Below are 16,372 nucleotides of genomic sequence, written 5' to 3'. Positions count from 1 at the left end.
GTTGCTGGGTTTTCTCTGTGAAAATAGACCCTTTTTGAAATGTTTGAAGGAGCTTGGGTTTTAAGGCTTTGCTTATTTAAGGCAAAGTCTAATTTTATGGAAAAGCCAACCCCTCAGGTATTATCATAAATTCCTAGGGAATGGTCAACACTTAGAGGCTGTGGAAGAGATGTGGTAAATGCAAGATTAAAACTAGACCCAGCTAGTAGCTGGGTTATGTGTGGAATGAATAGACTTCCCTCCCCGCCAAAAAATAAAAACTTTCACGTGATGAGAATGCAGAGGAAATAAAGGGAGGCCCAGGGATGAGGAGAGAGGTGGAGCTGGCCCTGCACATCCTGGGGAATGCTCGCTCTGGAACCTGCCTGGAGGCTTGCCGAGAGGCTCAGGCCTCACCTTCCTCCAGTGGCTGCCTCAGCACTCCCTCACCTGTGAGCCCTGGCACTCAAGGGCATTTACTAAAAACACCCAGGGCCACTGTTAACAGTGAAGTGTTGAGGGAGGGACAGAGCACAGCTGTGTGATGGACAAGAGTGAGCACAGGGCACAGGGAAATGGACGACGTGAGATGGTGGGGCAGTGAGCCTGGAGGGCAGTGAGCCTGGAGGGCCAGGTCTAAAGATGATGGAGGGGAGAGGGGGGGAAAGGCAGAAGCATGTCACGGGTTGCTCCAAGGTTAAGGCCAATGCCAGGCTATGACTACAAAGGGAAGAGTGGGCCAGGAAGGCACAGGCATAAACCCATTGAGTTCCGGGTGGGTGGATGGCAAGGTGACAGGAACAAGGTTGTGATGGCAACACAAGACATTGGCAATGGGGGCCAATGGTCAGTGGGAAGCATGTGGAGACCTGCTGTGGGCAAAGATCAGGAGAGGAGGAGCCCACCTTGGTGGACAGTGACTGAGGCGGATTCAGAGTGTAAGCAAAGGAGATGGAGCCTGGGGACACACATGGGGAGGGAGGAGGGATGTGCACAGGAAGGGAGGGAGCCGAGGGAGGGGACCCTGGTTGTGAGTGCACTGAAGCACCAGGAGCAAGGGGCAGGGCTGCAGGGAGGTGGATGGTGGTCAGGGGCAGCATGCACTTCACAGAGGAGTGGAGGGTCCTGGAGGTTGACCACTGTGGATTTGAGGGTGTTAGGCAGAGGACTCAAGGTACAGGCTGACACAAGATTTGGGAGTAGATACAGAGAAGGGGAAGGAAGATAGGTGACAGAGTTTGCAGGAGCCACTGAAGGCGAGGAGGATTGTGGTCAGACTGTGGTCCTTGGAACAGGGAAAAAAGGTTTCTGTTTTGTCCTGGTTTTTGTTGTTGGGGTTGTTTCTTTGTTTTCAAAAAGGTTACAGAATGTGGGTCCAGGGAATATATATTAGAAAGTCTGGGAGGAAGTGAAGGACAATGAACGCTTATGGATTTCTAAAGGTCACAGCAATGGAGGGTGGAGGATGTAGCCAGATGTGTAAGGGAGTGAACCTCAAGGGTCTCCTTTCCTCCCAGAGCCAGACTCTGCAGCACACACTGTTCACTTTAGCTTGGCACCTGTTGCATACATTGTGGCCCAGCAGACATCCAGGGCAGAGGAGAAGCTTCCAATAGCTCAGGCGTCTGGACAGATACCAGAAGATGCTTTCAGGAAACTCCAGGCCTGACTCCTGGCTGCAAAAGGCTATTTTTAAAATGGTGCCCTACCTGGGTCTCCGCTCCCTTCCTGGGCTCAATGTAGAGCTGTCAGGATAACCGATGTAAGCAATCCACTGTGGACCATTTACTTTCTTCTCAGGCTAGACCTCCATATGCACAGATGCATGCACTAAGGCTGACAGCAGGATCACATGTCCTTGGAGCCAGTGGATACACCAGGCCAGTCTGCACCACAGCTCAAAGAAGTCCTGCAGTCACGACTTTCCCAAAGGATTCCTAAGCAGCAGCTTCAGTACCCAATCACTGGTCCTCCTGTCTGCAGAACAGCTCCCCTGGAGCCCACAGACATCTGAACCTCAGGGTGCTGGAGGACCTTGGCCTGCACATAATGCCAAGGATTCCCACAGGGTCCTCTGACCCTGACCCTCTGGTGCTCACCTGAGTGCACCAAACCAGTCTGACCCACAAGTCCCCGTTAGTCCTCTGGACCCAGCTTCCTCTGCTGCTTATGGACACTGTGAACAGTTTCCATTGCCCAGAGCTCAGCACATCCTCTCAGAGCCGGGCCTTCCAGAGGACCAGAGTGAAGACCTGCTCACGACAGCTCATCTAGTGGCTGAGATTAAGAAGAGTCCACAGCAGAAACCACCTTTCTTGGGTCACCTTCAGGGCTGTCCCTAGAGTGTAGAACCACAGGAGTGGACTTGCTGTCCACCCATCCTGTCATCTAAGTTAGGGTTGCTGGTGGACAGTGGCCACTGCAGTGCTGTGCAGGTGCAGTGCAATTGAGAGGCAACATCGTCCTGGACAGCCATCACCTCTGTATCTAAAGCTCTGCAGGATGCTGGGCCTGAGTGTCCTAGAGCAGGTTTAGGGCTGTAGGAATGTGGTTTTATTCTGGGTGGGGCCACAGAGGGAGGTGGTTAACAGTACTATCGGGAAAGTATAGCATCTGCTGAGAGGTTTTATCTTGAATGCAGGAGGAGTGCTGTCCAATGCTCTTATCATCTTCATGCCCTAATGAGTTTTTTCTCCATTAGTTGGTTCTTGTTGTGAATGATACTGCTCATCAAAGAGTGAATGCACCTTGCATTTCCAAGGTAATAGTCACTTGGCTGGGTGCATTATACCTTTTAAATTTATATTTGATTATTAAAAGCAATCTATATTTACAGAACAAATAAGCCTATAGTTAGGATTTCTCATTATACCTTTTGTGTGCACACAAAGTCCATGATTGTTACATTTTTCCATTCGTATGGTCTATATCACAGTTAAAAAACTATATATAGATAATTATGGGCTAAAATCCATACTTAACATTGGAGTTCACTCGTTGGAATTGGGAAATTCATAGTGTTATAGACCCATTTTACTACATCATACTGAAGTTTCAGCATCCTAAAGATTCCCTGTGCATTATCCATCTATCCCTTCCTTCCTCCAAACAACTAACAACCACTGATTGATCTTTTCATGGTGTGTCTAAAATTGCCTATTTCTCAATATCAAGTAGATAAGAGCTCTGCAGTGTGTAGTCTTTACGATTGCCTTCTTTCATTTGGACATTTGCACTACATCTCAAAGCCCTATAAAAAGAAGAACAAATCAGCAGCAAAAGCAGTAGAAGGCAAGAAATTATTAAAATTAGAGCTGAAATCAATGAAATTGAAACAGAAGAAAAAATTGAAAAAATTGACGAAACAAAAGGTTGGCTCTTTGAAAAAATAAATAAAACTGACAGACCCTTAGCTACACTAACAAAAAGAAGGCAAGAGAAAACTCAAATCACCAGCATACATGATGAAAAAGGTAATATCACTATAGACACTACCGAAATACAGAGGATAATCAAAAATTATTTTGAAAACTTATACTCCAAAAAACAGAAGACATTGAAGGCATCGACAAATTTCTTAAGTCATACGATTTGCCCAGATTGAATCAAGAAGACATCAGCTCACCCTCTTGCACTGATTAAACCCCCTTGCTCCTGTGCAGGTGTGAAGAGGCCTTCCTCCATCACTGCAGAGCTCCTAGTGACATCTAGTGACCACCTCTATGTCACAAAATCCAGTCTCGATAAAGCACATTCATTTGTATACCCCTGAACATTTCTTGGAACAAATGAAAGGAATATATGCTGCAATCTGCATAACAGGGATGGAGGAAATGATGAGAAAAATAATTATGAAATAAACCATGTAACATATTGGCTTATATCATATTCTGAAAGTAAGATATTATCCCTCGGGAAAAATACTCTTCGGGTAAAACTGTTTAATCATATGGATCACTTATCATCATTTCCAAACATCTTCACTGCAGTACTATACACATGTATTAGGCGGTTGATTTGGGAGTTTTTTCAAAACATTTCCAACAACCTCACTGTGCAGTGGCAGCTGTGTGACAGCAGATGGAATACAGAAAACCATGAGCATAAAGAAATTGGAGCCTCCCAAACAACAAGCAAGGAGAACCAAGATGAAACATTCAGGGACCACAGAGCTTGAGTAGCCTTTGATGCTGAACTGTGCATACCCCATCCTTGTCACCACTGTCCCTCCTCTCCCCCTGGCTAAGGAGATGATAAATTCCGCAGCAGCAGCTGAAGTCTGAAGCACACCCAGGTGCCCACATTCAAGCCTCACTGTCACAACACAAGCCAGGCACTATTCCCTATCCTCAGGGACCTCAAGAACAGCTTAGGTCGACCACCACCACCACCACCCCACCAAGCCTCGTTGTGTGATGGACACTTCAGGCTATGGTATTGGCATCCTTGATGAACTAACCTGATGTGGGTGGTGCTTAAGGCAGTTCTGGTCAGGTGGTAAGAAGTTAACACTCATGAGGATGACAGTACAAACTTAACAAAACCCACTATGTATGCTAAGAAATTTTGTGGCATTCATCTTTAATGCTCATCTTATTACATACCCTTACTCTATTTTTATTTTTGCCTTATGGAAAAAGGTGCATTCTGTGTGTCTTAATTGCCCAATGAGAGACACATTTAGAAACACACTAATAATGTGGTGTATGCTGGTAATCCCAAGGGCTAGTCAGATTGAGGGTGGATGATCCATGTTCAAGCCCAGCAGTGACTCAGCAAGGACCTATCCCAGGATTGAAATAAATAGAACAAAATAAAATAAATAAAGGGGCTAGGGATGTCCCTCAGTGGTACAGAGGCATTGGGCTTAATGCCCAGTACTACGGGAGGGAAGAGAGGAAAAGGAAGTATGAGATGCACATTCATCAACAATGACGCAGGCTCTTAGATGCCCATATCTGACACCAAGCTTCTGGGAGCCTTCCATCCTACCCACATACTTACCCGAGGGCAGAGCACGTAATAACTCAAGTACAAAGCATGTTTATCTGTTCCCAAGATTATATGTTGTTTGATCCACCAGGGAAATTAAAAAAAAAAACCTGTTATAAATTTCTTTGAACCTTAAGAATCTAATGGTGAATGTTAAGTTTCCAGTATAAAGAACCAACTGAGGTGGAACAAAACTGTTGTAGAAGAAACACAATCCACTCATACTTATGTGAAAGATTAGATTTTATTAAGTATCATATGAAATCTACGGTACATTCTGAATAAATCAGCAGCAAATGTAACCTCAGCAGGTAAAGGTGGATCCTCATGAAGCATGTGCTGTTGTGGTTCTTTAGGTTCATCTCTTCTCTCTGATAACTTTTCAATTCCAAGAATGAGACAATTAGTCACCAACGGTGCTAAACAGCTATGGCCATTAAATGCAGCAGTGGCCACCATTTCCCTGCATTCTTCCTGGACATAATCTGGCCCTAAGAACACACTCCTCTCCTCCGATAAAAAGCCCAGTCCCTGCAGGCTTGGCTGTCCCACTTCAGGCAGTTTGTAGAGTGTTCCTTACCCCATCCCACTATGGACAAATTGGACAAGGGTGCACAGACCACCCCAGGCAGGATAACCGATACCTCAATTCTACATCCTGATCAGTCCCTTTGAAATATTTCTTGGTGCAGGCAATACTGAATTTTAATAGGCAGTGTCCTCCTACTCCAGGAGCAAGGACAACAGGAATCTTCGTTTCACGAAGTAAGATCTATACTCCTATGGGTTCCTTTCTGGACACAGCCGTGAAAGTCCTGTAAGGAAGGCACAGAACCCAAGACGAGCAGGGTACTTTCCAAGAAATCTCGAAGAATGAGACACTTTATAACATGAAGATAACTGGGCCTTTTCAAATGTCCCTGCACCTTTGATACGTCCTTAGTTATAAAACATTATGTAATTTTTCCACAGTATGCGAGGACAGAAGCTAATCTTCAATAATCAGAGACTTATTTATCCTTCCTATAAATTTTCTGACATAGAAGATTGTGTGAGAATTGGTGAAATAATGTACCACACAGTACATTTGTTAAGAGTCCTTTGTAGCATATGGACTCACTGGTGAATCCTGAGGACACTCCCTTGATGAAAGAACTATGCAGGGTCACAATGTCTGATTTTGCCAGAATAAATCCTCTTAGGATAACAAAATAACAAATGTTTGGCAAAAAAAAAACAAACAAAAAACACAGCACATTCCTTACAACTGGATGGTAGTTCTCTGAGTCATGTACTGTTCCAGATTTTAAAGCTTAGATTTAAGATCATGGCGTGACTTTTGCACAGCTTCCTCAAAGGTGTCTCTTTGATGCCCACTGGTTCTGAGGCATGGAAGTCTGTCCTATGTGCTGTGATTGTGACGGATGTTGCTCTTTAGTACGGACTCTGACCACTGCTTGAACTCATAATGCAGGGGGTGCCACACTCACTGGATTCAAGCTCTATCTCTAGGATGTCTTCTCCCAGGTTGTGCAAGCTGTGAACTGTGCCAGAAGAGCTTGGCACCTGCAGACATTTCCATGGTTTCTCTCCAGTGTGGATCAACTGATGTCCACTGGGACATGAGCACTGAAGACAGGCTTGGCCAAAGTCATTATGCTTTTGTGCCTTACCTGACGTGTACAGAGGGCTGAGTGCATAGCAAACATTTGCAATCTTGGTACATTTATGAGTTTTTTTTCAAGCAGGAATCCTGATGACAGACTTTTAACTTGGGGCCTGTTTGCATCCAATGTATAGGTGAGGTTCCTCTTCAACACAGACTAACTGAGGGTTTCTAAGCCTTAAATGAGGCCTAAAGGCTCTGTAGAGTCATTATACGTGGAAGATAGTTTCTCCACTAGGTAATAAAGTGGTCTTACATGGCTTGAATGCTGACTGAGACTTTGCCTAATTCATTTGTGGCTTTTCTCTGAGATCTTGACAATCTGAGTGATAGGAAATGTCAGTGAACACCTTGACATGCCCTCTTGGTGTGGATCACATGATCGGCCAGGCCAGATGCACCCTACAGGCTTTGCCACATTCATCATATCCATAGGGTTTCTCTACATCCTAAGTGCCTGATATGTGGAAGCCAATCTGACTGAAGACCTCAAAACATTCGTTGTACTTTTTTTTTTTCTCCTTATGGAGTGCGGGGATTGAACCCAGGGACTCAACAGTCTAGGCAATCATTCTACCACTGAGCTACATCCCCAGCTCTTTATTTTATTTTGAGACAGTCTCATCATGTTGGCCAGGCAGGATTTGCATCAATCATCTTCCTGCCTCCTTGTGACGTAGTTGGGAACACAAGTGAGGCCCTTGCACAGTGATTACATGTCGAAGCCTTCTCTCCAGTATAGATCCTCCAGTGTCGTCTCAGGGATGATTCAGACTGAAGACCTTGCCACATAGATTTCATTTGTAAGTCTTCTGTCCACTATGAATTATCTGATGCTGTCAGGTATGAGTTGCAACTGAAGATCTTTTCACACTCACTGCATTTGAAAGATTTCTCTCCAATGTGGATTCTTTGATTACTTGCTAGGGATCACTTGTGACTAATAACACTGCCACACTCACTGCATTTTTAAGGTTTCTCCCCAGTACGGATTCTATGATGATACGCAAGACGTGAATTGCAACTGAAGACCTTATCACATTCATTGCATTTGTAAGACATCTCCAAGTATGAATTATCATCAGCTGTCTTGCTAGGTCTGAGTTGAGGCTGAAGACCTTGCCACACTCATTGCATTTGAAAGGTTTCTCTCCAGTGTGAATTCTCTTGTTGTTCAAGGTGTGAAATGTGATTGAAGACCTTCCCTCACTCATTACGACTGTAAGGTTTTTCTCCAGTATGAATTCTACGATGACTTGTAAGGTTTGATTTTTGACTAAAGAACTTACCGCAATCATCGCATTTGAAAGGTTTCTCTCCAGTGTGGATTCTTTGATGACTTATAAGGTTTGATTGTTGATGGAAAACCTTACCGCACACGTTGCATTTGAAAGGTTTCTCTCCAGTGTGGATTCTCCGATGTTGTGTAACATGTGCAGTCTGATTGAAGCTCTTCCCACACTCTTTACACTTGTAAGGTTTCTCTCCGGTGTGAATTCTACGATGACTTGTAAGGATTGATTCTTTATTGAAGACCTTGCCGCACTCATTGCATTTGTACGGTTTCTCCCCAGTGTGGATTATTACATGTTGAATGAGGTATGAGTTACGACTAAAGACCTTGCCACACTCATTACATTTGAAAGGTTTCTCTCCAGTGTGGATTCTACGATGACTTGCCAGGTGTGAAATCTGATTGAAGACCTTGCCACATGCATCACACTTGTAAGGTTTCTCCCCGGTGTGAATTCTCCGGTGGTTTGCAAGGTAGGATTTGTTACCGAAGACCTTGCCACATTCATCACATCTGAAAGGTTTCTCTCCAGTGTGGATTCTCCAATGTTGTCCAAGGTGTGAACTTTTATTGAACATCTTCCCACACTCATTACACTTGTAAGGTTTCTCTCCAGTATGAATTCTAAGATGACTTGTAAGATAAAATTTATTATTGAAGACTTTCCTACATATTTCACAAGTAAATCGTTTCTCTCCGGTACCGATTGTCTGATGTATAATACGGTGTGATTCTTGATCAAAGGATTTTTCAAGCTCATTACATTTGGCAGGAGCTGGAGAAATGTTTGTTTCCGGTTCTTCTACAAATAATAAAGCATCTATAAGATCATGTTCATATTTATGAGAAATGTTTGCTTTGACACTAAAAGGAATTCTTTGGTGGGGTAGTAGCAAAGACACATTGAAAGAGGTGAAATAAGCCAGACTCAAAAATTAAGGATTAAACTGTTGCTCTCATATGTAGAAACTAGTCCATAATAAATGAGAAAAGGCAGTTGAGGAAGTGACGGGATACAATAAAGATACAGAGAATATCACGGGGGAGGAAGGAATGGTAGGAAAGAAAAATGAATTTAACAAAATCATGTTACGTTACTATATAAAGATACCAAAGGGGATGTCATCGTCATGTATACATAGAGAAAGTTTAGAGGAGGGAGAATAGGGAGAAGGAGCAGAGGAGGAAAAGGAGAAAGTGGAGCTTGAAACCAAATTCTTTGCATGTAAAGCCCAGGAAATGCACTTCACCTTAGCCCTGACCCCTCCCACTGCCAAAGCACCCCAACACTACTTAGTGGGCAGCTGCCTCTCAGCCCATGTGAGCTCTTACCTGCTTTCACACCCTCCACACATGCCCACTCATTTGCAGGACTGGATATTTCCTCGGGGCCACTCAGAATCCAGAGCTCCCTCCCTTGCTCCAACCAGGAGAGGACACTCAGGTCTGAAGGACAAATTCCTGCTTGTAAAGAGAAAAGAAGCTGATGCACTGTGGCTTCTCCACAATCCAGCCCTATCTGCACGTGAGGAAGAGGACATTACAGAGGGATACAGAAAATATTTCACTATATCATGTAGGTATCTACCTCTCTTCCGAGAACCACTGAATCAAAAGCACAGAAATAGAAAACGGGGAACTGGATATTTTAAGAGTCGGCTGTGGGCTTTATGTTGTGCTTTAGCTCTGAAAGCACCACTGCAGTATCATGAAGAGGGCAGAACTTCTGAAGAAAGGGAACAAAGTACAAAGGATGTACTGTTGAGCATCTTTCACAGGCAAGAGGACTTCAATCAGTCAATGTAGAGAATCCCAAAGACAAAGGGGGAAATGCTACGATACACAGAGCAGATCCCAGCATCAGGGAAAGTCAAGCTCACCCAGAAAGACAAGGTTCCTGTAGGTCTCCAGCATCACGTCCCTGTACAAAGCCCTCTGAGCAGGAACCAGGCACTTCCACTCCTCCTGGGAGAATTCTATGGCCACATCCCTGAATGTCAGCAGACCCTGAAATTAAAACAGACTTCACAATGGAGCACTGGGGACAGTTACAATCTTGATGCAAAATGTGAACCACAGAGCCCAGACATGGTGGCACATGCTTGTATCCCAGCTATCCCCAGGCTGGGGTGGCAACATTGTAAATTGGAGGTGGGACTGGGAAACATAGCAAGATCCTCTCTGAGAATGAAGAACATAGGAGTAGGGATGTAATGGCAGAGGGGACCTAGGTTCAACCCCATTACTGCAAAGAAGTAAACAAAGAGAAATGAGAAGGGAGGAGAAGTGTAAGCATGCAACTGATTCAAGTGAGAAGAGCTGCACTGTGAGGCTGTAAATACACATTTGGTATCTGTCTGTCTGCTGATGTGGAGCTCACCTGGAATCCCTGGAGAGCTAAGAAAGATTTCTGTGCTAGTGAGAAGACAGGTGCCAAAGCCCCCTAGAGAGCTTCACGAAGGGGCTTCTCCCCAGAAAGCCTCAGGTAGGAGAGGCAGTTGTAACACAGTCCTGCCATCCACCTCCAGGGAAGGGAGAGGGACTGAAGTCTCAACTGATCACCATCACCCAGGATGTAATCAAGCCTGCCTACATAATGGAACCTCCATAAAAACTCAACAGGACGGGGTGAAAGGGTGTTCAGGTCAACGCGTGGGTGGAGGATTCTGAAGGGTGGCGCACCACACAAAGTCATGTGAGCTCCACGTCCTTTGCCCTACACCTTGGCCTATGCACCTCTTCCATCTGTGTGTTCACCTGTATCTTCTGAACAGGCGTTACCACAAGGCAAATGCAAGTAAAGTCCTTGATAGTTTTATGAAGCACTCTAACCACTTTTTGAATGTGAGGAGGGGATGAAGGAAGCCCATTTACAGAAAGTCGTTCTGAATCATGGGCCATACTTTTGCAGGCCTCTGAAAAGGGGCCCATTTTGTGGGACAGAGACCTCAGCTGGTGGGATCCACCATGTATCAACACAGATAGTGTCTGAATTAGGTGAAATGACAAGTGCCCTCTGAAGAACTGCATTCTTGGCATATGGGCAAAAACCCTCACTTATTTGGGATCACAGAAGCTTTCTGTGTGCCGAGGGTATATAAGGAGAAACTGAGCTTGCTTTACCTGTGTTTTCATATGTTCTGGTATTTCTGAGAATGTTATATCTCCTAGTTGTGTTTTATTTTAATTTTCCTTAAGGCAAGATACTGCCTAAATCTGTACAGATTTCTCCCCTGCAGAAAACACAAGAAACATAGTAGCCAGCCACAGTGGTACACAACTGTAATCCAGACCCAGGATGAAGAAGCAATCATTTGAGACAGATTAGGTCACAAATCTTAACATTCAGTTTCAGAAGCTAAAAACAGTCCCAATTTTCTTTCTGTGCACAATGGAATAAATATAGAAGCCAATTGCAGAGGAAAAATTAACACCCCCAAAAAAGGGAAAATGAAACACCTCATTTTTAACAAACCAATGGTAAACAGGAAAAAGATTCAGATAATATCTCAAAAGCAAAATAAAAAAAAAAAAATACACCAAAACTAATGAAATGCAGTGAAGAATTAAAAAAAACAAAAGGAAGACCTTAGGGTAGTGAAACTTTACAACAAGGAAGAAAAAACCCAGGTCAACTAACCATACACCTCCAGGGGAAAGAGCCAACTGAAGGCAACAGAAGCAAAAGGCAGGAAACAATGAGCACTAGAGCGAGAGAACTGGTGTGGAGGACAGGGACACCACCAAACAGCACACTCACTTTTCTAAAAGATCAACAAAAATGACAGAGGATTCCCAGGGCCACACCTGATGGCACCTCCTCATGGGTTCCCTGCTACCAGGTCACAGTGGGATGGAATCTAAGCACAGAGGATGGGGTAAGGGAGGCCCCGGGGAGTGCAGGCACACCAGTCAGGCAGGAGGCCACACAGAGTCACCTGAGGCCAGCAGCTCCCAGGCCCAGCACTGCACAGGGGACTCAGGACCACCTGAGAGCATCACCGTACCTCAGTGACAGCCATTCCTGACCCCTTTTCTTTCCTCCTCCTCTTCAGGGGTGTTTCCTCAGGTAACACGAATCTTTACAAGGCAATCCTGGAAGGAGGAAACATACTCTTTAAGGCTCAGAATCATCACATCCTTCCTATGCCACAGCCACACACACAGGGAGGACCTCACCATGTGAGAAGATAGTCCCCTTTCCACCCCTTTAGAGTGACCCAGGCACATTAGTAAACTCCTGCAGGAAGGCGCACAGGAGACTTCTGTTACTCCTCTCTTTGGGCCTGGTTTCCCTGCTGGTGAAGCACACACAGGCTGCAGCAGTGGGGAGCTGGGCAGCACTGGGCTCCCTTCAGGGCATAGCCTGGCCCTGACCACAATGAACGACAGCACAGTGCCCCCTCACCACTCCTGGGATCTCAGGCTGATCTCAGTCCCCAGGATGGAGGACACAGAGCCAGTTTCTCAATGCTGCACAGAGAAGAGAATCAACTATTTTTCAGTATTATTAAAACTGGTAACATCCTCACCCCTGAATGGCACATCCAGTTAGTAGAATTATTGCAAAATGACTCGGGACTCTCATGGAACCCAAGATTAAGTACCCCCATTAGGGGCAAGCCCAGCCCACTACCCACCTTCTAGCTCTGCGCCTCTCTTGGAACCTTGTTCTTACCAGGATCCAGACAGCAGATGGTGAAGGAACAGAAAGAAATATGCAAAGTAAGCTGCATGGACCAGAGGTGGGGCAGGGTGTGGCTGGAGTGTTACAGGAGCTGGGGGGGCGGTCACAGGAGTCTCCATGCAGTAGGTAACATCAGAACAAAGACCTGAGGTGTTGACCACCTGCAGCCCAGTGTCAAGGAGGCCTAGACAAGGAGACAGGACCCAGTGAAGACCCTGAGGCTTAAGCAACCTGCTACCAGGAAAAGGAAAGAGGCCTGGGTGGCTGAGCAGCAGAGGCCCTGAGGCAGCAGAACAACCAGGACCCAGGTCATCCCAATCTTTCCCAAGCCTCAAGAACAGTGTACACCCTAGTTTCCTTGCCTGTCTGAAAAAACACATGTGATCTTTGTCTTTCTCCTCTTAAGATATAAAACTTACCAATATGATAATACATTGTGCTATTTCGATATATGTCAAAGTATCTAGCCAACACCCCCAAGTACAGGATCACCCTACCTGAAATGCTGAGGACTACAGGGGAGAGACACCTGGGGAGCTAAAGAAGTCACAGGATGGACCATGAAGGTAGAAAGGCCCACTAACATCCCAGCATGGACTTGAGGACACAACTGGCCACAGAACTCTAATGTTCATAGGAGAAGTCTCCAGGAGTACTATAGAGGAGAATGGTATCAAAGCTGTGATCAAAAAGATGAGGAGAGACAGTGGGCACGGACAGGCTCAGCAGAGGTACAAGCCTCAACTGTGGGGGAGCACTGCCATCAGAGAACAGGGGGTGGGGCCTGGCAGCAGAGGAATGGCCAAAGTGATCACGGAGGAATCATAATGAATGCAAGGAGAGTGTTAAGATAGGTAGATGTCCTAACAACTAAGAAGAGAAAAGAGAAGAGGGAGTCATCAACTGGGCAATGTGCTAACAGAAAAGAGAAATGAAAAAGGGAAATTTGATACTGCATTTAAGCCAGGCACAGTGGCAATCCCACCTACTTAGCTTGGGCCAGGAAGATGGAAACATGGGACACTTAGCCAGACCCTCTCTCAAAATAAAAATTAAAAGGACAAAGTATGTGGCTCAGTGGTTAACTCCCCCGGGGTTCAATTCCCAGTACCAAAAAAAACCCCTTACATTGTATATATTTTATATGGGGTTTTTTGGTACTGGGATATTTGGGATGTATGTGTGTGTGTGTGTGTGTTTGTGTGTGTAAAAATCTATCTTTCCTTTTCCTTTACTATCTGAGACAGAAAAAAATCCCAACTGTTTCTACTGTTCTTACAATCATTACACAATGCCTCCCCTCTATTCAGCAATATGTGGTTTCCCCTACTGGCAGATTCCTTATGTCCCACAACCCCAGTACCCATCCTATTTATTTTAGGAAATGTCATCCTATAGATGACATTTAGGGGTTCAGGTCTGCAACAAAGGCACTCACTTCACATGCTGTAATAGGGAGCTATCATTCATCGTTGTGTGATAATGGATAAAAGTCATGGTGCCCAAAACCCCCTCCGGGGTTTCAGTTAATCTTCTAGCATATTCTTCCATGTGTAACTGTATGCATAATAAAGTATTTCCCTAAGTGAAATTACCCCATGGAGCAAATTAACAAGACCCGAGCAGGGAGCATGGGAAGCTCCAATTTATAGCCCACTAATGAATTCAGGTCCCAACCCAGGACATGTGGCTGGCATGGGAACTGGGGTGTGTATGGAATTGTGGTACTAAAACACTCAACCAGTGACATTGGATGCTATCTCCAGGTAGTGATTCCCAGATCTGGATGCAATTGCAGAAACCTAAGATGGTATATGACACAGAACTGTTTGCTGACGGAGACAGATTCCCACGTATTTAGATGACCACAGTTAAGAGTGCTGTACACAGTGTTGCACTTCAGCTTTCCCTATCCCCTCACCAACACTACACCATCTCTGGAAAACACAAGAGGGTAACCCACAACTGAATGGCTCAAGTCACTGCCTTCTGGCCCAAGAGACTACAAAAGGAAGCTATCCTAATCCCAGAACTGCAGAACACACAAAACTTAGAAACAGCAGTTTTGTCATTCCCTTCTTCAGCTGTATAGTTCAAACAAACAAAAACTTAACTTACACTTACCTTATTGGAGACAGAAATCAATATATTACAACATCATCATCCACACCCAGGGGCCTCTGTCTTCATTGCTGAGCTTCCCTCCCTCACTCTGATCATCTCCATTCTCACCTCCACTCTGATTTCCTCACCCATCCTGGGTCCTGCTCCCTTTGCTTCTCTCTCCTCTCCTGGTTTCTCCCCTTCTTCCCTCTACTCCTTCCCTCCTTCTGATCTTCCCCATTCCTGCAACTCCCTTCACCTCCAGTCAGTCTTTCTGCCCAGTCTCCTCATTGTCCCCAATCTCCACAGATGTCTGCCTCTTTCTTCCCCATCCACTCTCTCCCTCTGGCCTGCCTGCTGCAGGCCCCTGTCCGCATGCTCTGGACCCGCACATCACTAGGCCTCTTCCCTGGGCTCCCTTGTCACTACTTACACCTCTTCTTGTCCCAGCACCAGTTGTCCTCTGCCATCCCTGAAGATAATCCATCCTCTCCTCCCCCGCTCAGCCTGAGATCCCTCCCCGTTATGTCCCTTTCCCTATGTGGCTGTCCTTCACGTCTCTGGAGATTGAGACTCTAGAATTCTCCATTTCCTTTTCCCCTTGTTGGGAGAATTAGGAGACCAGGACGCGCGCTCTGTGGAGAACTACCCGCGCTCGGACAGGCTGCGGGCGGCGGGGAGGGAGCGGGGACGGACAGGGCGTCCAGCGGCCCAGGCCAACCCCGGCTGGGACTCGCGCCAGGGCACAGACCAACGCGACTCTCCCGCGGCGACCGAGCTGACTACAGGTGGACGGCGCGCGGCAGAGACGCAGAGGTCTGTTGGGACCGAGTCCCCGCCACGGACCCGCCGGCGACCCAGTAGCGCAAATAGCCCAGAGACCGGGAACTCACCAGCCGCTCGACGACGGGATCTGCTTCCGGGTCTCCTCGTGGACGCGCGGGCTCACGGAAGATTGCAAACCAAGGAGGAACCTGGAGCTGGTGGGCGGGACCGGAAGGCTTGACGGGCGGGGGAGGGACGATGGAGAGAGTGGATCTCACAGGTTAAAACCCACCCAATGAGCGGGGTCGAAAAGCTTGACGGGCAGGGAGGGATCGATGGAGAGGGCGGGCCTAAGAGGGTAAATCCCACCTAGTGGAGGGGGGTCGAGAAAGCTGACGGACAGGGGCGTGGCGATGGACAAGGCGGGACGCACTGGGTGAAACCCACCCAGTGGGCGGGATTGGAAGGCTGACGGCCAGGGGCGTGGCGATGGAGAGGGCGGGGCTCAGAGGGTAAAACCCTCCCAGTGGGCGGGATTGGAAGACTGACAGGCAGGGGCGTGGCGATGGATAAAGCGGGACGCACTGGGTGAAACCCAACAGTGGGCGGGATTGGAAGGCTGACGGACAGGGGCGTGGCGATGGAGAGGGCGGGGCTCAGAGGTTAACACTCACCCACTAGGCGGGGTCGGGAAGGTTTGATGAGCAGGAAGGGAGCGATGGAGCGCGCGTGTCTAAGCGACTAAACCCCACCCAGTGGGCGAGGTCGGAAGGCTGACGGACAGGGGCGGGACGTTGGACAGACCCCGCGTGGTCGGAGAAACCCTGGCGCCTGAACCCAGGGGCGGGAGTTTCCAATGTGCTGAGAATAGAGAACCTTTGCGGGG

At 46.7% G+C, this 16,372-nt stretch overlaps 1 protein-coding gene across 4 annotated transcripts; it reads right to left on the bottom strand.

The window, feature by feature from the left end:
- Positions 1-5,196: 5,196 nt before the first annotated feature.
- Positions 5,197-15,805, bottom strand: LOC107158907 (zinc finger protein 480-like). 4 transcript variants are annotated; one of them, XM_048791659.1, is made up of 8 exons: positions 15,615-15,805; positions 12,111-12,802; positions 11,939-12,026; positions 9,812-9,938; positions 9,264-9,395; positions 8,174-8,733; positions 7,756-7,837; positions 7,315-7,419 (listed from the first exon to the last, which is right to left on the bottom strand). In XM_048791659.1, exons 3-7 carry the CDS (start codon positions 11,951-11,953, stop codon positions 7,766-7,768), a joined length of 906 nt encoding a protein of 301 aa, XP_048647616.1. In that variant the 5' UTR covers positions 11,954-12,026; positions 12,111-12,802; positions 15,615-15,805; the 3' UTR covers positions 7,315-7,419; positions 7,756-7,765. The 4 variants fall into 4 exon arrangements, 3 of the variants coding, with proteins under 3 accessions (XP_048647615.1, XP_048647614.1, XP_048647616.1); XM_048791658.1 differs by having other exon boundaries at positions 5,197-7,837; positions 15,615-15,802; XR_007343277.1 differs by having other exon boundaries at positions 7,362-7,419; positions 7,756-8,733; positions 15,615-15,797.
- Positions 15,806-16,372: the final 567 nt, after the last annotated feature.

The sequence above is a fragment of the Marmota marmota genome, unplaced genomic scaffold, assembly GCF_001458135.2.
Source record: "Marmota marmota marmota unplaced genomic scaffold, marMar, whole genome shotgun sequence".
Lineage (NCBI taxonomy): Eukaryota > Metazoa > Chordata > Mammalia > Rodentia > Sciuridae > Marmota > Marmota marmota.
Note: the sequence above shows the minus strand (reverse complement) of the source record. Positions and strands in the feature narration are given on the sequence as shown.

What these genes read in the sequence shown, in the direction of transcription:
- LOC107158907 (XM_048791657.1), bottom strand. An exon ending in CAGGAACCTTGTCTTTCTGG is followed by an intron (nt 9,396 to 9,811) that starts GTGAGCTTGACT and finishes TCTCTTTACAAG; the next exon opens with CAGGAATTTGTCCTTCAGAC. An exon ending in TGTGGAGGGTGTGAAAGCAG is followed by an intron (nt 8,734 to 9,263) that starts GTAAGAGCTCAC and finishes TATTATTTGTAG; the next exon opens with AAGAACCGGAAACAAACATT.